The sequence below is a fragment of the Eretmochelys imbricata genome, chromosome 6 (genome assembly GCF_965152235.1).
Source record: "Eretmochelys imbricata isolate rEreImb1 chromosome 6, rEreImb1.hap1, whole genome shotgun sequence".
NCBI lineage: Eukaryota > Metazoa > Chordata > Testudines > Cheloniidae > Eretmochelys > Eretmochelys imbricata.
The window spans coordinates 106,459,261-106,479,339 of record NC_135577.1 but is presented as its reverse complement, the minus strand read 5'-3'; the positions used below and the strand labels follow the sequence as shown (position 1 = coordinate 106,479,339).

The following is a 20,079-nucleotide window of genomic DNA, read 5'->3' as shown; positions in this document are numbered from 1 at the left end:
CTGTACAGGAACGAGGGAGAATAAAATACAAATGTAGTACTTCTGAAAGAACATGTAGAAAATAATTTTAGAAATATATAAATCATACTCACAAGTCTACAATATATATTATATATATATATTTTTTTAATGGTTTGGAGTAATCCAAAGTTTGTCTTAAAGATGACCTAAAAAGACAAAAATATTTATTTACTACCAATTTAACAAGACTGTTACTCACTGTGTAAGTTTCCTGAGCAAAATCTGGTTTCATACTCTGTGCCTTAGAAAGAGTCCCCACTATTTGGTAGGCTCCCTCCTTTGGTTTACTGAGAGTAACATCTATAACTGACATAATTTCATCTTCTTCTTCTTCTTCTTCCTCTCCCACTTCTTCAAGTGATGCTCCAGCAACACATTTAGATAAATACTACAACAAACAAGACAGAAAAAATGATCTATAAATAAAAGGAGACTTAGTTTAATATCTGCAAAAAGAAAAGGAGCCCTTGTGGCACCTTAGAGACTAACCAATTTATTTGAGCATGAGCTTTCGTGAGCTACAGCTCACTTCATCAGATGCATACCGTGGAAACTGCAGCAGACTTTCTGCTGCAGTTTCCACGGTATGCATCTGATGAAGTGAGCTGTAGCTCACGAAAGCTCATGCTCAAATAAATTGGTTAGTCTCTAAGGTGCCACAAGGACTCCTTTTCTTTTTGCGAATACAGACTAACACGGCTGTTACTCTGAAACCAGTTTAATATCTGTACACATGGTAAACAATTTCCCTCTTCAATATTAATGCACAATTTGTGTTTATTTCAGGTACAGTAGATACAGGGGTTCTCACAACAAATTTTTTGGTGGCCTCAAAATGCGGCCATCAACTCCTGCTGGTGGCCACACTAACAATTTTTCCTAAAATTCTTAATTAACTTTAGGAAAAATAAATAAATATGCACATACATATGTCCAAATTATTGTAATTTATTAAATCTTTTTACAGACTCAATAATAAAAATAATGTACAGTTGTCTCTATTCTTTACTGGACCAGAACAGAAACACAAATAAGGTGTTCTGAAGGTTCTTGACTTTTTTGTTGTTGTTTCTTTTGCTTTTTAAAAAAGATTTGCTAGCTAGTAAGTCTGCTGCTGTGAAAAGTGATATTAACAAACATACAAATATTACTTTTCACAGCAGCAGACTTACTCAGTCCTGGCAAGCTCGGGGACAAATTAAGCCTTTGATGGGAAGGTCGATGGGGGGAACTGGGAGACAGGGAGATGCATGACAGGCCAGCAGAGGCAGTGGGCACCAGAGGTGATGCAGGGGGAGCCCCACAGCTGGGATTTAGAACTCCATGGCCAGAGCCTGCTTCCCGCCACCCCAGGTCTGGAGCCCGACCCTACTGTCCCCAGGAAGGTGGGGAACTCACTAGCTGCCTGTTCCTCCAGCATTTGTGTCTCGGGGGGGCGAGGGAGGGGGAGTGGAAGGGTCCCCCTCAACCACTGCCCAGGAGGCAGTGGCCGCAAGAAAAGCCCCTGATGGCCACTTGCGGCCACGGTGGCTGCATTTGAGAAACACTGCGTAGAACCTCAGAGTTACAAACTGATCAGTCAACCACACACCTCATTTGGAACCAGAAGTAAACAATCAGGCAGCAGCAGAGACAAAAAAAAAAAAAAAAAAAGCAAACACAGTATAGTACTGTGTTAAATGTAAACTACTAAAAAAAAAGAAAGCAGCATTTTTCTTCTGCATAGTAAAGTTTTAAAGTTGTATTAAATCAATGTACTGTTGTAAACTTTTGATAGAACAACCATAATGTTTTGTTCAGAGTTACGAACATTTCAGAACTACAAAGAACCTCCATTCCCAAGGTATTTGTAACGTTGAGGTTCGAACGTAATTTTTCACAGATTAAGATATCAGCTTTTCATTGATGTCCTTCAGCAATTGCTCACTTTTTAAAAAAAGACAATGCCTATGGCAGGAAATTATAGTTGCATTTCATTTAAGAAACACTGCTTCAAATTCCTTTAAAAATCTTGACTTGTTTACTTAACACCTGGGTAGAGATGAGCCAAGGGAGTGTTCTGTAGTTAAGATCTGGGATTTATAGACCAATCAATCAGATTTGAAAGTCCCAAAAACCATGTGTAAAAAGAAAAGGAGTACTTGTGGCACCTTAGAGACTAACCAATTTATTTGAGCATGAGCTTTCGTGAGCTACAGCTCACTTCATCGGATGCAACACGAAAGCTTATGCTCAAATAAATTGGTTAGTGTCTACGGTGCCACAAGTACTCCTTTTCTTTTTGCGAATACAGACTAACACGGCTGTTACTCAAAAACCATGTGTGTGGTTCTCATGAGATTTCTGCCATCTTGGATTGAATGATCTTGATAACAGCTATTCATGTAAGATTTTGTTCACATCAGATCCTGAACTGGATTCAAGGAGGGACCAAAACCACAGAACTAATTTGGATTCAGGGATACAAATCTGAATTCTCTCAAATTTCTTTCTATATTTATCCAATATAATCAGGGAATCTATCACCTTGGTATCTAAGCACTGTACAAAATTAGGCCCCAATCCTACAGATGACTTCATATGGGCTTACAACTTAACCAAGGAAGTCAGTGGGGCTCTGGGTATAGTGCAGCCGCCCATCCATGTATAAGAAGCTAAAGGATCAAAGCATTTAGCACTGGTGTCAAGATTCATAATAAAAATTATGTTATTTCTCTCCTTCCCTAAGGAACAAAGATATGTGAATTTCTCTTCAGAACTTGTCTAGACTAAAATAAAATAACACATTTTAAAAGTCTAGAGTAAACAAGGCACACTGCCTTTAACACATGCTAAACTGGTGAGTTAAATCTTGGGGCCAGCCTAACGTATATACAGCCTTGCCAATGCTAAACTTTGGAAACATATTAGTTAACACATTCTCACATCACATTTTAAATCCTAGTCTAGGGTCTGTGGTTGTAAAGGGTTTTTATCCTGGTTCTATCACATCTGTACATTGAAGCATTTTAAGACTGAAATAATTTTTAAATATAAATGCATGGTCATTATTTGCACGGTTTGCTTTTTGCATTAGCCTCAGTTAAAACAATTAAAACAGACTAGTCAGTTTCACTTTTGTTTATACTAACACTGCTTGGTGTCACTTATTAGCAGCTAGATAGTGTTTGAGTACCAAGCTGCAACCATTAAAGTTGCAAACAATGGCTAGCGTGTGTATGAGAGATGGTGTTTAAATCCAAATAGATGACCAAAAAAAAAATGTTTTCCCTGACATATCATGAAACATTGGTTTTGTAAAACTTTAATTGAAGAAACCTAAGAATTACACAGTTCTGAGGGTGAAGGCAAATCACGCAAAATAAAAAACAACACTGTTATACTTGTGACATATTTAATTCCAGTATTTTGAAAGCCACTGACATGAGAAATAAATGGTGTACACTATTAGAAGGCTGAATTAATGAGCTTCCTAACTCACTGTGGAGCATGGGTTGTTCAAAATCCCACTTTTGTGATACCAAGTTCTGTTCAGTGTGACTATGACAATGCTATTCAAAGATGTCAAAGCTCAACGGTAGATCAGAAAGCAGGGCTCAGATTAGGTTTGCATGCTAGTACAGCATGATGGCACAATCTCCTTGTACCCTTTTCATGTTGCCTTCTTGTTCTCCAGAGTCTCAGCTTTTATTAAAAAAAAAAGACTTCAGCTGTTGTGGCTGTTGAGAGTAACTCAAAAAAGTGAACTGGCCAGTGTTTGCAGAAACTGAAACAATAACTCTGAGGTGTGACCGACCCCATTCATTTAAATGAAGGCTAATTCAGATAAGGAGTAATAAAACTTTAAATATCAATATTGTTAACTATTTCATTGCTCATGAAAGCATGTAAGAAAGGAGAGAAAATACTATATTATGAAGATTTGCACAGTCTACTGTAAGTGACAGGTCCTTTAAGCATAAGTGAGAAATGCCAGGACTACAATAAAAAAAGTTTTTTCTGTACAACTATACAAGGAAACCCTCTGAGTTTAGATATGGCTAATACATGGAAAAGATGCTTTTGCATAGAATTGAGCAGTTCCCTGAACGAAATAAGCTGTATTGGCAAAAATACTTTTATGCTGTTATAACTGCATCTACAAAACTAGGGCTTTTGGAGGTATAGAAAAGTTGCAAAATACATATACACAATAAAAAGTTAGAAATAATATTAAGATGCCAACATAGCTCCATCAGGAGCTCTTTAATACCTGAAAATTAAAAAGGTAACCTACAAAAAATGGAAACATGGACAAATTGCTAAGGAATAGAACAAAAGAAAGGCTAAAGCACAAAATGAGTTACACATAACAAGGGACATAAAATGCAACAAGAAGAGGTTCTATAAGTATATTAGGAGCAAGAAAAAGATGAAAGAAAGTTTAGGTCACTACTTAGTAGGGAAGGACTGCTAATAATGGCTGACATAAAAAAGACTGAAGAGTTTAATGCCTATTTTGCTTCAGTCTTCATTTAAAAAGTTAATTGTAACCAGATGCTTAACACAATTAATATTAACTAGGGGAAAGGAACACAAGCCAGAATAGGGAAATAACAGGTTAAATAATATTTACATAAAGTAGCTATATTCAAATTGGTAGGGCATAAAGAAATTCATCTTAGGGTACTTAAGGAACTAGCTGAAGCCATCTTGGAACAGTTAACAATTATCTTTGAGAACTCATGGAGGACTGGTGAGGTCCCAGAGAACTGAAGAAGGGCAAACAAGGACCTACGTTTAAAAAGGGAAATAAAAAGGACCTGGGGAATTATAGGCCAGTCAGCCTAACTTTGATACCTGGAAAGGTACTGGAACAAATTATTAAACAATCAGTTTGTAAGCATCTAGAGGGTAATAAGTAATAGACAATATGGATTTGTCAAGAGTAAATCATGCCAAACAAACCTAATTTCCTTCTTTGACAGAATTACTGGTCTAGTCAGGGGTGAAAGTAAGTCTAGGGACTTACCGGTACAGGGCTGGGCTGGGGCCGGCTCTGGCCCCTGGAAGGGGCGGGGCCTTGGGCCCTGTACCGGCGAGTGCCTCCTTCCCTCTCCACAGGGTAACAGCGGCAGCCGGGGGCTCTCGCAGAGGTTTAAAGGACCCTGGGCGGTAGCAGCGGCCGGAGCCCTGGGCCCTTTAAATCATCCCCAGAGCCCAGGCACCGCTTCCCCAGGGCTCCGGCAGCAGGTCTCCAGGGACGGGGCTCCGGCCGCCACTACCGCCCCAGGCCCTTTAAATCATCCCCGGAGCCTGCCGGAGCCCTGGGGAAACGGTGGCAGGGCTGCGGGGACGATTTAAAGGGCCCATGGCTCGGCCGCTGCTACCGCCCTGGGCCCTTTACATCTCCGCCCCAGCCCCGCCTCAGCACAGGGAGCTGGACTTAATGACCTCTCAAGGTCCTTTCCAACCCTACATTTCTATGATTCTATGGTATATCACACTTCTAACTGACTTTACTATATTGGCAATAGTTTCTAGTGTAAACTTGGCCTGAACTTGGAAGAGTATTGCCACATTTTTGAGAGGTCTGATGGTCCTGGTGTTAGCACTGTAGCCCTGAAAGTGGCTCTCCCACTGGGTGAAACAGAGTGGGGTTGGGGGAGGGCCTGGACCTAGCAATGACCTTGTGTTCTAACTTGTGTCCAAAATAGTCCTGGGGGAAAAATTAGGAAGGCCACTGCACTCCTAATATTAGTGTTGTTGTCCTCATGGACTTGGTGATGAAATACTAGATATGAACATGTTACGTGCAGATATGGCATCTCAGACCAGTCTGACCATAGGAAAAATGTTGCTGAACTCTGAAGGCTACGCAATTATACTATTTCCACACAAGAACAGACAAACTGAGATGAAGATCAAATAATGTCTTTACCCAGAAATAGCTTGATCATGTTACTATTTAGTAGGTGTTGGAAAAGATCAATGTTGGACACCAGGGTGTATACCTATGCTGAGGTCAGAAGTGACCACCATGTTGACATTGGGACAATCAAAATAAAATTAAAGAAAGTAACATCACGCAAGGCAGAGGGTACATATATGTCTAGCAAGTTAGTAGATCCAGCAGTGAAGGTGAATTTCAAGCAGCAGCTTAGCAACAGATCTTAAGAATTAAAGGCACTCATGGAGGTCACAGAAGAACAATGGGAGTTTTTCAAAGAAGCAAGTGTGGATGCAGCCAGGACTTCAGTGAGGGTGGGAAGACCTAAGAAAGAAGACTGACTCCAACCCAATACATGGAGGCTTGTTGAAGAGAGGAAGGAATTAGGGAGAGAATTCAACAAGAATCTGACAGCAGTGAGAGCTATTCTGCAACAAGAATATGCAGACTAAAACAAGGGAGTTAAAAGGTAAACCAGAAGAGATAAGAGAATGGATGGAAGCTGAGGAGGCATACAAGAGTATTTTAAAAAGCTTTTTCTAATATCTAAACAACTGACATTACAATTTTTAAACCATTGTGCCACTGTGAATACCCAAGAAGGTACAGTTTTAAGCACAAAGGAAGAACAGAGAGCCCACTGGATGGAACATTTACAGGTTGTGCTCAACCAGATAGAACCACTAATATACACTGAGGTATGTGAAGAAATACCTTCACCTATATCACTAAAAATAATAACCTTTGAGGAAGTAACTGAGATCATAAACCAACTGAAGAGAAGTAAAGGCTATGATAAGATAGATGCTAAAATGTTAAAAGTCAGAGAGTAAGTGATGGTGAATTACATGTGCAGGTTGTACAGAATGGGAAAATAAGATCTGTCCTAAAGATTGGAGAAGAGGTTTTATCTGCAAAATTCCTAAAAAGGGGGACCAGTTTATTTGTGATATCTGGAGAGGGGTGACACACTGTACTTGGAAAAGTGTTTTGCATTATCATTTTGAATAGGATGAAAACTGCTGTTGATAAATACTTGTGGATGAACAGGCTGGATTTTGATCTCATGGGTTGTGTTCAGACCAGATTTTCACCTTGAGAAGATGATTGAGAAAGGCCTAGAATGCCATCAGAAGCTGGTTTTTAACTTTCTTGATTTTAAAACAGCGTTTGTTGATGTCCAAAGAAAAGTCCTCTGGAAGGTCTTGAGTCACTATAGAATTCCATCAAAAATTATTAATTTAATAAAAGCTTTGAATGACAAGTCTGTGAGCTGTGTCAGGACAGAAAGTGGAGACACAGAATGGGTTAAGATTGTTACTGGCATAAGGCAAAGTTGCATATTATCCCCACTTCTCTTCTGCATTGTCATAGACTTTGTGATGAGAAGAGTGATGGCTGCTGCTAAGGACACTGGTATTGTTTGGGGCAGAGATAAGCTGCAAGACTTACATTTTGCAGATGATGTATTCATACTGGATACCAAACTTGGATGGAATGAAAAGACACTTTATGAGCATAAAGCAATACACAGAAGAGCAAGACCATGGAAATAGGAGAGAATGCTGTCAATATTGGAGAATGTAATTGATGGAGAAGATTAGGAAAGAGTTGATGACTTTATCTATCTTGGAAGAACAATATCTGCTAATGGCCAGCTTAGTAAAGAAGTGAAGGCAAAACTCAGTGAAGCCTGAGGATCAAATTCCTGTTTGTCAAACATCTGGAAGAGTGAGAAAATACATCTGCACACTAAAATGAGATTGTGCTATGCTATTATCCTTCCAACATTATTGTAGGCTTCAGTAACATGGCAGATGGTGGAAGTACACAACAAGAGGATGAATTAATTCCCCCAGTTTTGTTGGGAATTCATTGGAGAAATTATGTAACCAATGTGGAAGTGCAGCACCACAGAAGTCAGCAAACTGAGAACGGAGTAATTAGATAGACAGAGCTATGGTGGTTTGGCAATGTCATCAAAGAATTACAAGGTATGAGATTGGGTTACACCAGGAGGGAAGAGATAGGGTTGCCAACTTCCTACTCGCCCAAAACTGAACAGCCTTGTCCAGCCTCCTATGGGGCCCAGCCCATGCCCCACCCCTTCTCCAAGGCCACGCCCCCTACTCACTCGATCCACCCTCACTCACTCACTCATTTTCACCGGGCTGGCTCAGGGGATTGGAGTGCGGAAGGGAGTGAGGGCTCTGGCTGGGGGTACGGGCTCCAGGGTGGGGCCAGAAATGAGGAGTTCAGGGTGAGGGAGGGGACTCTGGGCTAAGGCAGAGGGTTGGAGTGTGGGAGGGGGTACGGGATCTGGGCTGAGGGTGCGGGTTCCAGGATAGGGCCAGATATGAGGGGTTGAGGGTGCGGGAAGGTGCTCCGGGCTCGGACAGAGGGGTTTGGAGGGTGGGAGGGGGATCAGGGCTGGGGCAGGGGGTTGGAGCATGCGGGAGAGCTCCAGCTGGGGGTGCGGGCTTTGCAGTGGCACTGAGGATGAGGGGTGTGGGGTGCAGGAGGGTGCTCTGGGCTAGGATCGAGGGGTTTGCAGGGTGGGAGGGGGATTGGGTGGTGCTTACCTCAAGCAGCTCCCGTAAGCAATGGAAAATCCCCCCATCCAGCTCCTACGTGGAGGCGCAGCCAGATGGCTCTGCGCGCTGCCCTGTCCACAGGCGCTGCCCCCGCAGCTCCCATGGGACACTGTTTCTAGCCAATGGAAGCTGCTGAGCTGGTGCACAGAGCCACATGGCTGCATCTATGCCTAGGAGCTGGAGGAGGGACATGCCACTGCTTCCGGGAGCTGTGCAGGGCCATGACAGGCAGGGAGCCTGCCTTAGCCCCACTGAACCGCCGACCAGAGTTTTAACAGCCCGGGCAGCAGTGCTGACCAGAGCTGCCAGGGTCCCTTTTCGACCAGGCATTCCGGTCGAAAACCGGACACTTGGCAACTCTAGGAAGAGAAGGTGTGGAGGGCAAAGAATGACTTATCCTAGTACCACTGAAAAGGATGCTGCCATCATGGAGACAACTTACGATGCAGTCAAACATCTTTCTCCGGAGAGATAACAGTGGGAAAAATGGGTTGCTCTATGTGCCACTGGGCACAGGAGAGATTCTAAGACTATGTAAATCTATTAACATTGCACCTCAGCATACGGTTCCCATTTGGGAGGACTGGCGGGGGGCACCCCACAGTGCTTATAGCCTTGTAGCCCAGCAAGCAGTTGCTGATGATGGGGGTACTAAAGAGATCCTCAAAAAGAAAAGGAGTACTTGTGGCACCTTAGAGACTAACCAGTTTATTTGAGCATGAGCTTTCGTGAGCTACAGCTCACTTCATCGGATTGCATCAGTTGCATCCGATGAAGTGAGCTGTAGCTCACGAAAGCTCATGCTCAAATAAATTGGTTAGTCTCTAAGGTGCCACAAGTACTCCTTTTCTTTTTGCGAATACAGACTAACACGGCTGTTACTCTAAAGAGATCCTGTGATCCAGGTGATGTTGCCTGCATCATAGCTCAGCATGTGCCTTTGTGCCCAGGGAAGCATGTGGGCTGGCAAAGGTGCCCTGGCACCAGCATGTGGCTCCAGGAGGAGTATTGCCATGCCAGGGAGGCTGTGCTCTCGGTGATGGCTAGCACCTTGTGCTGGGTCATGGGGCCGCTCTCTAGCCCTGGCTCTGGCATCAACCACACCCCAGCAGGTTGTTCACGCCCCGTGGGGGTGGGCAGCGATGGGGCCGTATCCCAGCTTGCGGCTTGAGGGGAGCTCGGAAGGATCCTGCGGCCCAGCCCCCTCCCAGGGACCCTCCACCCCGCGGTCACCTTCCCGATGCTGCTGCCGCTGTAGGAGTCCAGATGGTTGAGAAAGACCCTCTGGCTGCGAACGGTCCCTTCGGCCGCGGCCACCGCCTCCTCCTCCGCCGCCATGGCGCTCGCCGGGGAAGCCAGACCGTTGCTAAGCGACCGAGCCAAGCGGCAGCGTCCTTCTCCGCACCGGCCCAGGCACTGGGGAGGGCCGCCACAGGGCCGGGCCAAGACGCGGGCAGGGGGCGGTCCCTGCAGCTGGCGAGGCTGGTGCCAGGGCGCCTCCGGGGAAGGGAGGCTCCTGCTCCCTGGGCAAAAGCCGGGAGAGAGACCGATACTGGAGTAGGCAGAGCCCGAGTCGAACAGAAGGGAAAAGGGCACGAACCTATAACTATTCCCTAAAAGAGGGACAAAGATCTACAGAGACAGAGCTATAGTGGAGGCGGTCCAGGAACAAGAGGGGAGAGAATCATGACAGAGGCAGAGTTTGACGTTTTAAAACAACACATGCTGTAATCGAGAGTGGGGCGTACTATAGTGTGCCAGGTCAGTAAGATACTTGCCCAGCTCTGAGCTGAGTTAGGTGAGGAGGAAGCATTTATGTTCATATGGATTTATTTGTTTTTTAAATAAGAGGGTCAGTATTTCATAGGCATTTTCACTAATATAGTAGAACCCCTCTTTTATGAACTATCTGGAGATTGAAGTTCATAAAATTGAGTATCTCCAAGTCTCAGTACCAAAGTTGCAGTATAGGGCACTATATTACTTTCTTCTTATCCTTTGAAACGAGGCAAAGCATTTCCATGGCACTGAAAGCATTAGGATATCACTTTTGTTATGTGATTTTTTTTTTTCCTGTTGGGAAAAATAGTTCATAAAACTAGTTGTTCATAAGACTGATGTTTGAAAAATCAAGGTTCTAGCCTGTGCAGATTTACAGGAGAATTAAGTGGAAGATAAAGGCTGGCCAGAAGTCCCTCAACCCTGCACTTTTTACACACCCCCATCCTAAGAAAAAACGGGAGAGGAAAGAGGAACAGTGCTGGTAAAGCAGCTCTGTGCTTATCAGACAATTGGTTACTACCATTACATGTTTCAGAAGTAACGGTCAGATGAATATGTGGTCCTGCCTCAGCACAGGGAATAGTCTACCTGACCTCTTGAGGTCTCTTCAGCCTTAAAATCATAAATATGTCCAAAAGGCATTTTACAGTTGTGGATTTGTTCGTAGTTCACATTCTCTATATTGCAAGTTCTGCATCTTCATGCACCACTGAGCAATTATGTTATCAGTGTATGTATGCACTAGCACTTTAAGAAGAAACAAGAACATATTCAGCATTTATGTTAATTAATCCCATATTTCAAGCTTACTGTCTTTGCAAATCATCTCTCCCCTCAACCTTCTTTTGGTTGGGCTCTTTGAGTCTCCTTTCATAAGGTAGGTTTTCCATTCCTAAGATCATCGCAGTAGCCCTTCTCTGTACCTGTTCCAGTTTGAATTAATCTTTCTGAAACATTAGAGACCAGAATTGCACAGTATTCCAGAGATCTCATCCCTGCCTTGTGTAAGGGTACTGTCACTTCCCTATCTCTACTGGGAATACCTCACCTACTGCATCCTAAGACTGCATTAGCCTTTTTCACAGCTGCAACTCATAGTCCTCCTGCGAGCAACCAGTATATCAAGGTCTCTCTCTTCCTTTGTCACTTCCAACTTCTTCTTAGCATCTGTGCGTGCCTCAGGTGGCACACGACCAGGATTCGTCACCCAGTTTAGTCCATTAGTTGGATCATTAGCTTTCTTTGCTCAGGCTAGGTACTGAAGGGGAATGCGACAATGGCTGACCTAGGTTTCCCCCGTTACAACTGAGCAGTCCTCAATTTATAGGAAAAAGTTGCTATAGAGGCAGCAATTTTTTTAGAAGGATCTCTGCCTCTAAAAAGTTCAGCACCAACTCTGGTACTTTTTAATATAATGCAGTTTTACAATGAGAACAGCATCTGACCTTTTTGCAGTTTGTTTGCTTAGCAAAAATGTTATTTGTGTACTGTATCAAACAACTGACTGCACTGTTAAGTATATGAGCTTTAGATACAACTTCCATTGACCTTATTAGGTGTTTGCAACTGAAGTTTGAGAAATAGTGTTTAAAAGAGCATTTTGTATTTTTAAAATTGTAATATGCAAGCTACTAGCTGAAAGACAGCCTTGAGGTATGCATAGTAACTTTTAGATTATCACTTCTTATACGTACTGCATAATCAGCAATAGCAGATAAACAACAGCATCATTCTTTATACAAAGATGAACTCCTCTTATCCTATTTTACATTTGCATTCCAATACTACTCCGAACTGGAGTGGGCTCTCGTCCTGATATATCCACAATTAAGAGCTCTAAGTACATAGCACATTCTTCAGCATGGCACAAAATCTTTGGTAACATTTTGAAGAATGGAGTTGACCTCAGTACTGACAGACATCCTTAGAGCAGGCAGCTGTTTATAATCTCTTAATAAGATAATCACTTTGAGACTAAACCGTGCTAATCTTTGAGACTTTTCATAATGTCCAAGGTTGTGTTTTGCTGTCCATTCCCACTTTTATTTAATTGAAAGCCTATCCATTCTCATCCTTATGGAAGGTATATCCGTTCACAGATCTATGGCTTTATCAGATGCCCAGCAGCACAGGATCAAGGATTCAGATAGGTATATAAAGCAAACAAGTACAGAATTGTACTAAAAGGTCTACTGTTAATTAGCATTTCAACTGAGCCTTTTCACACAGCAGCATTTTCTAGTATAACTATTTAAGAGTATTCCCACATATTACAAGCATACTAACCCAACTATGTGCATGACTAGAATCCCTTTTCATTTTTAAGTTATAGTGTAGTCAATTATTTCCTAGGGAAGTAGGTGAGATCTGCGGCTTACACAGCCTTCCAACAAGTTTATGCCTTCTGGTAAAGGCTTCTCAATTTCTGTTGTAAAGCTATAAAAATATTCTTTGTCAGCCATAGGCATACTCAAATTAAGTGAAGAGTTACTATAATGTAATACTATCCTTGAAGTTGTTCACCAATGTTTAAGTACTTGATCTCCACCCCTTTTTTACATTGGCATGTTGAATAGTAATGCAGATCAATTTTAAATGCTCTTATATATTTATACACTACAGCCAAAAGGTATTGTTTAAGCTACCATGTGTTTACCTGACTTGTGTGTCTGAGACTTGCACGTTTAGAAAGATATAGGTATACATTTTCAATTTATTTTGAGGGAGGAGAATAAAAAGCGGATCATACATAAGTTTGTGCATTTATTCGAGTGTCTAGTCATTGAAATAAACAGGTGCGTTGTTACAGGGGTAGATATTGAGATATAAACTTGGCAAAGTACATTTTCCTCATAGAGGATTAAAGCACATGCCACAAAACTGCAAAAAAAAAAAAAAAAAAAACCATTTTCTTAGAGCATGAAAATACTTTTAACAAAATTATATATTAACATGAGTTGTTTCAACCTACTAAGATAATAAAACAAACATTACACTTGAAAACAGAAGCTCTGACTGTAGGTCCCTTCTCAGTCAGAATTACAGCATCATTGCCACAAAACTATAATAAATGCTCAACTTGTTAACTGGTCCCTCAAATTAATGTGACTGATCCTCAGCTGGTGTCAATCAGTCTAGTTCTGTTGAAGTCAGTGGAGCATGTTTATTTACAAAAGCTGATAATCTAGCCCTCTCTTTGGATTCACATTTACTTTTTTTCTAGCATGAAACACGGACAAATAAAGGCAGAATTACATAAACAAGGATGCATAGATATTGAATAGTACAAGTGTGCAAAACAGTGATCATATAATCATAGAATGCTAGTTCAATAGTACTGGTGCTTTAAACCAACTGAATACTTTTCACAAAGTCTCTTCCATTCATACACCCAAATCTCTTCCACACATTCGAAAACTTACAGTAGCACAATAAGTTTATAAAGATCTTTGTATTTTTTTTATAAAATAGAAAATATGCGACTGTCTCCCAATTCAATATCAATCTCTGAATGTTTCATACAGCCTTAGGTTTCAAACCAATACGCTGCATTGACATTATATACTTACTGTTCTTTAGGACAGGACACTGTACAATTGAGGGAGAAGAGGGCAGCCTTACAGGAATACCTAAGTACTGCACTGTAAAAAGTAAAGACTGAAGCAAAAATACTTGAGTATATTCTGTACATCATGTAAACAAACGTTTAGAATAGTAAACAGGCTAAAATGTCTTCCACCCCCTCCCAAAGTTATTAGTATGGTCTAAATTTAAGAAAAAAATGTCACCTGTTCTTCCTTGTTTTCTTCTGTGCTTATATCATTTGCAAATTTAGAGGATACATTCATATGCCAACAGTTATCTTTTGTTTACGGGTTGGTGGTTGCCGCCGACAAGGGTACATTGAATAATACTGAACATTGCTTTTAACTCAACAAGGACACTAAGGTCTGGTCTAAACTAGAAATCAGGTCAGTTTAACTACATCGGTCAGGGCTATAAAAAAAGTCCTCACCCCTGAGTAGTGCACTTAAGCTGATCAAAATCCCCAAGTAGACCGCTAGATTAATGGAAGAATTCTTCTGGCAGCTTAGCTATCACCTCCTGGGGAGGTGGATTTCCAACAGGAGATTCTGAAGTGCTACAGTGGCACAGCTACAGCGGCATGGCTGCAGTATTTTAAGCGCAGGCAAACTCAGAGTAAGCAATGTTCAAATGATGTATGATATTGTGAGGTTCATACCTTGTGAATGAAGCAGAGAGTTTTCAGGTTTGCTTACAAAAAAATTGAGCTGAAATAGATATCCTCTAAGTGGAATAAAGTAATTCCCATTAATTTAGCTAGAGCAAGTAGTTAAAATTTGGTTTTAAGGAGCAGAGTTAAAATTTACAGATAGACATTAAGAAAGTATTACTACTTTCATACATGGCATTCAAGATTTGCACAGTACCAATTAAGATATTTCTTAGAATAAGATATTAGATCATATTGCTTTGGAAAGAGATCAAATTTCTTCAAATGCTGTAGAAAGCAAGTCACTGTCAACTGATGATCTACAGCAGAGTTTAACAAAAAAGGTACTACTTCTACAGTCCACCAAAATAGCTTAAAGTAGCCTTGTGGACAAAGCAGATCCATAGCAACATTCATAGTTTACAAGTCAGTTCTATTGTACGGAACCTAGATGTTCAGGCAAGAAATGAAGCTTGATATAAGTTTCTGGCTATATCCGAAAGGAAAATCTCAGTAACTCATACTAAGAATTCCCACTATTATTAACCATTCCCCAACATGTGCTTGTTACTGCAGACTGAATCACGACTGCCCATCCCTTTTTAAAGCTTCCAGTCTCTGTAGTAGTGCATTTCCAAAAGCTTCGCGATATGCTGGGCTAAGGGAGTCCAATAAAGAGTAGACAGTCTCATGATATGCCGTTTGTAAGCCATCATCAGCCTGGTCAAAAGCATAACCCACCACCTGTTGCAAAGAGACCAATGGTTAATTTTTTTGCAGTTAGTCATTTAGTCATAGGAACCATAAAAAAACCCCACAAAATTAGTCACATTAGTACACTGAATGAAGGATTGCCAGACCCAACAAACCAATACTATACTTTGTTTGTAGTGTTGTAACCATGTTGGTCCCAGGATACCAGAGACAAGGTGGGTGAAATATCATCTTTTGTTGGTGAAAGACAAGCTTTTGAGCTTACACAAAGCTCCTCTTCAGGTCTTGAAAGGCACTCAGTGTCATAGCTAACTACAACATGGAACAGACCATCCGACATAAATAGTTAACACGTAGGAGATCATTCAAGGTGAAGTCTATTTAACTGACACTCAGGCCTGGTCTACACTAAAAAGTTAGGTTGACACATTTCTGTCGCTCAGGGGGTGAGAAAAATCCACACCCCCTGAGCAATGTAGTTAAGCTGACCTAACCCCGGATGTAGAAAGTACTAGGTTGACAGAAGAATCCTTCCGTCAACTTAATTACAACCTCTCCGAGAGAGGTGGATCACTTAAGCTGATGGAAGAACCCCTCCCATCACCACAGATGGTGTCTACACTTGAAGGCCTATAGCGGCACAGTAGTGCCACTCTAGCACTTCAAGTGTAGACAAGCTCTGAAAAAGAGAAAAGCTCTGTGTAAGCTCAAAGGCTTGTCTTTTACCAAGAGAAGTTGGTTCAATAAAGCCTATACTTCCTCTTCCCTACTCAAGATGTTAAGTAACAATTCATCCTCTAAAGGAGTTTCCAATATTCTGTTCTCACAAAAATTGAGACCACCGAAGACACTAAATGTACAGAGGCTTACTTTTGAATTTGGCTGGAAGTTCACTTCACCGCACAAGCAATTTAAATAGTGTGAATGGGAGATGCATACATAGAAATCAATAATTAGTGTTTCTCATTAAGATTACAGTAGTCTGTTCTATAAAATGCAGTCTGATGTGGGAACAATACTATATCATCTACTTTTTCTTACGCCTGCTGCAATTGTTGTGCACTTTTCTCAGACAACTGTGGACTAGAAGATTGAAGAACTACAGTGAAAAAGGTTTCAGAGTAGCATACGTGTTAGTCTGTATTCGCAAAAAGGAGTACTTGTGGCACCTTAGAGACTAACCAATTTATTTGAGCATAAGCTTATGCTCAAATAAATTGGTTAGTCTCTAAGGTGCCACAAGTACTCCTTTTCTTTTTACAGTAAAAAAGTCACCTGTAACACCAAACATTTCAGTTATCTACTTCCATCTTTATCATTCTGTAGATGTTTCCGATAAATGCCTGCTTTTCATAATCTAGGTTAACTGTTGAGTTATTAAACTAAAAGCATTGGAGAAAACATGAGGATGGGCATTACCTCACTTCTTTAAACAGGGTGCTAAAACGTACCCTCTACTTTAGCTAAGAGTTAATGGATTATTATGGGGCTTAAACACTTCAGTTTTGAAAGTAAAATGAGGCACAATAGCACATGTCAAGGATACCACAAGCCTCAGCTCTTAGGTTCCAGGGTTGTGTCAATTGGTCAGAAATTTATTTTTTAAAAAGTTATCATCTTTATCTAATGCCTAACTTTAGCACCAGTTACTGCTTTCAGCCCATGTTAGTGAAACATAGAATCAAGATAAAACATGCAGAGAAAAATATTGTATACCATACCCCAGTTATGCAGGGCATAATCACTGTTACAACATACAGAGCTTTACTTGAAATAGTGGTCACTGCATCAGTTCTAACTTAACATTTTTTCCATTCATGTAAGATGCGCTTTGGCAAGACAAGTGTGTAAAATCTTCCCCTTTTGGATTTAATTGAAATGGCATAATAGTAGTTCCCTTAAACGCTGAATTTTGAAATATGAAAAGAAGAGTCTCAAATGTATTCAATAAAGAAAAGAGCCTATGCTGCTTTGATGACAACTGAAAACTTTTACTAGACACCTTTCAATTAATATTTATTGTAAACAAAGAAGCTTTATAAAAGGATAAACGGGTTACCCTAAGTCCTGCTTCTGTGAGCTCCAGGCAATATCTGTTTCTTTCCCTTGTCTCCACATTAATATATGCCACAGCCTCTGCACATGGAAGGTTTTTTGAGACAAACATATTGCTGACAGCAAACAGAACATCATTCACAACAGCTTCCGCCTCTAGTCTCATATCCTTCACATCTGTTCCTTCAATGTCCTTATATTCAGGATCTTCTTCAAACCCTGTGTTACTGGACAACTCCATGGGATTGTAATCAGTCTCCATTCTGTGGATGGAAACACCATATTCAATTTTATATGGCCACAAATTATTATGCAAAATCAATGATATAAAACAGATTTTTTTCCAACAGAAAGAACTATTTTAAGACACATTCAATGTCCTGCAAAACCAAAGGAAGATATGGGCCCTGTAGGGCTACTAGCAGGTCAACCAGGATTTTTTTTTTAATTGGAGGAATCTTGAAAGACAAGGTATTAACCACAATGTTTCAGCATAACAAACTCACAATTCTGTGACTATGGTATTAAAGTAACTGATAATGCACACATCTATATTTTATAAGCACAGTATGCAGTGTTCTTAATACACAAGCAGTTATGAGTCTGTCCTAAACAACTCATCTGCTGGTCTCCAATGAGTCAAGAATTGATGTCTGCATCAGCAGGTACAGGAAGGGGAAGAGAGAGGACTCAAATGAAAGCTCAAACTCTTGAAGTGAAAGTGAAGGGTCACTAATATTTAAAGGAGCTAGTTAGTAAAACTGGCTGTTTGCCTGTAAAGAAAGTCAATTCGTTCAGCCTCTCTCTGTATCTGTTTGTTAATACAAAGGTCAGTAGCATGTGTTGACAGTTGTAGTTCACGAAAGCTTATGCTCAAATAAATGTTAGGCTCTAAGGTGCCACAAGTCCTCCTGTTCTTTTTGCCGTTACAGACTAACACGGCTGCTACTCTGAAACAAAAAGGCTGAACACTGGGACACGTTTTCTGCGTTCGTCCCAAGATGCAAGTCATGCAAGATGAAAGGCAACGCAAACCCCCTTTGCAAGCCCCACTCTGTCCTCGGGGCAGGGTGCTCCCACAGCCCCGTAACACACCCACAGCCGAGAGGGCTGGTGACCTCCCGTGCAAGCCCCGTGCAGCAAGGCGCCTCACGCTCGAGAACGACCCCGCTCCCCCGGCAACTCCCTGGGGCTACAGGCAGAGGCAAGAAGGGGCCGGAAGAGCAGCTCGCAGCAGGCAGCCCCGCCGCTCCCTGGAGAAGGGCCTGCAGCGCAGCCACCGCGGTGACAGCCGCACAGCGCGCAGGAGAATCGGGCAGCGAAGCCTCGTTAGTGCCACCCTGGGCTTGATACGGGGGGAAAAAAAACCCTTAACACAGCGGCGGGACGGGCCCTCCAGCTGCCACCTCTTCTACTGCTCCCCGCTGCCACAGGCCGAGACCCTTCACCTGTCCGTCACAGACGCACCTCTCGTCCGACTTCTACGGCCGCCGAAAAGGAGCTTTGTGGCTGGCCTGCCACCCACTCCGACTTCCGCCTCATGCCCGCCCCTTCACTTCCGCCCCCGCTCTGTGACTTCACTTCCGCTGAAACGTCACCTTGGCGTCACTGTCGCTCGGTTCCGGTGAGGGTAGAGGCGCGTAGGAGGTGGCTGCAGGTCCCCTGAAGGGACCGAAGCCAGGCGGCAGTGCGCGCGCGCTACCGCGGTGGAGCCCCGAAATCACCAGCCGCCCCCTCGCATCCCGGGGCGCTGAGAAGATGGCGGCGGCGGCGGCTCAGTGAGGATGGAGCTACCTGTCATTGCCTTCTTCCCCTGAGGGTGCGGGGTCCGGCCCCACGGGGTGGGAGTCGGGGGACGGGGGACCGCAGGGAGCTCTTTCCCTAGCAGAGCTGACTCGAGCCCGGCAGCTCCCCGCCCCCCGTCGCCCCAGCCGATTAACGCCCCCCTTCCAGCCCAGCAGCTCCAGCCTAGTGACCCCCTCCCGTCCCCGACCCGCCACCATGCCTTGGCCTTTCTCAGAGTCCATCAAGAAAAGGGCCTGCAGGTACCTGCTGCAGAGGTACCTGGGCCACTTCCTGCAGGAGAAGCTCAGTCTGGAGCAGCTCAGCCTGGATCTGTACCAGGGTACCGGCTCTCTGGCGCAGGTCCCTCTGGATAAATGGGTAAGAGAGATGCAGTCCCCACTACCCTGCTGCTCCTGAGGGATCAGCCCCAGGCCCCTCCCCTCCCTCGGGTGCCACCTGTTTTATTTTTAAATCACCTTTTTTGCCGTAAAAAATAAAGTCAACTCTAATATTTTTTCTAGGGAATTGTACTTGTCGCCATGGTGTCTGAGTACCTTGCCAAAAAATAGATAGTTTGGTGCAGTTGGTTTTCCTGCCCTGCCCATGTGCAGTAACACTGAGTGGGGTTTGGGTGCTTTTAAAAATGTTGTTTGAAAGCAAAGACAAAGAGACTGATCTTGAGCCTGGCCTCAAGATGGCAAGATAGCTGGTCAATCAGCTCTTCGAAAGGGAGGTCCATTCTTCAGTGGGCTTATTGCTAAAAATGCTCCATCTCCAACTCTGTCCTGGCTTTATGGACAGCTCCACTGTCTTGAATAGAAGAAGCTCTGCTGTCATGAAAGGACCTGGTAGGGGAGAGGGAAGTGATAGCTCAAACCCAGAGCACTCAGAGTTTTAATAAATAGTTCCCTGGCTTAGAAATGGACCCGGTATTCGGTTGGTAGTCAACAACAGAAGCAGTGGGA

The 20,079-nt window shown here is 42.7% G+C and overlaps 3 protein-coding genes across 10 annotated transcripts in view; 1 reads left to right on the top strand and 2 right to left on the bottom strand.

Annotated features, from left to right (window-relative positions):
• The window catches only part of AK7 (adenylate kinase 7), a 63,701-nt gene extending 53,819 nt beyond the window's left edge, over window positions 1-9,882 (bottom strand). For all 4 annotated transcript variants that reach the window (XM_077820442.1, XM_077820443.1, XM_077820445.1 and 1 more), the window contains exons 1-2: window positions 9,778-9,882; window positions 221-409 (exon numbers count right to left, since the gene is read on the bottom strand). In XM_077820442.1, coding sequence (XP_077676568.1) covers window positions 221-409; window positions 9,778-9,882 — 294 coding nt within the window. The remainder of the gene's footprint in view (window positions 1-220; window positions 410-9,777) is intronic.
• Window positions 9,883-13,072: 3,190 nt separating this feature from the next.
• Window positions 13,073-18,878, bottom strand: GSKIP (GSK3B interacting protein). Of its 3 annotated transcripts, none has more exons than XM_077819334.1 (3): window positions 18,797-18,878; window positions 17,334-17,592; window positions 13,073-15,304 (listed from the first exon to the last, which is right to left on the bottom strand). In XM_077819334.1, exons 2-3 carry the CDS (start codon window positions 17,589-17,591, stop codon window positions 15,143-15,145), a joined length of 420 nt encoding a protein of 139 aa, XP_077675460.1. In that variant the 5' UTR covers window position 17,592; window positions 18,797-18,878; the 3' UTR covers window positions 13,073-15,142. The 3 variants fall into 3 exon arrangements, with proteins under 3 accessions (XP_077675460.1, XP_077675458.1, XP_077675461.1); XM_077819332.1 differs by having other exon boundaries at window positions 18,778-18,866; XM_077819335.1 differs by lacking the exon at window positions 18,797-18,878 and adding an exon at window positions 18,610-18,680.
• A 452-nt stretch (window positions 18,879-19,330) lies between these two features.
• The window catches only part of ATG2B (autophagy related 2B), an 88,411-nt gene continuing 87,662 nt past the window's right edge, over window positions 19,331-20,079 (top strand). For all 3 annotated transcript variants that reach the window (XR_013346426.1, XM_077819331.1, XM_077819330.1), the window contains exon 1: window positions 19,331-19,492. Coding sequence is in view for 2 of the 3 variants with exons in the window: in XM_077819331.1 (XP_077675457.1) it covers window positions 19,331-19,492 (162 nt within the window). In the remaining variant the exon portion in view is untranslated. The remainder of the gene's footprint in view (window positions 19,493-20,079) is intronic.

Bases quoted from the DNA above. Each gene is read 5' to 3' on its own strand.
- GSKIP (XM_077819334.1), bottom strand. From the start codon at position 17,591: ATGGAGACTGATTACAATCCCATGGAGTTGTCCAGTAACACAGGGTTT. The intron at 15,305-17,333 runs GTAACCCGTTTA...TCTTTGCAACAG, and splicing joins TCACAGAAGCAGGACTTAGG to GTGGTGGGTTATGCTTTTGA.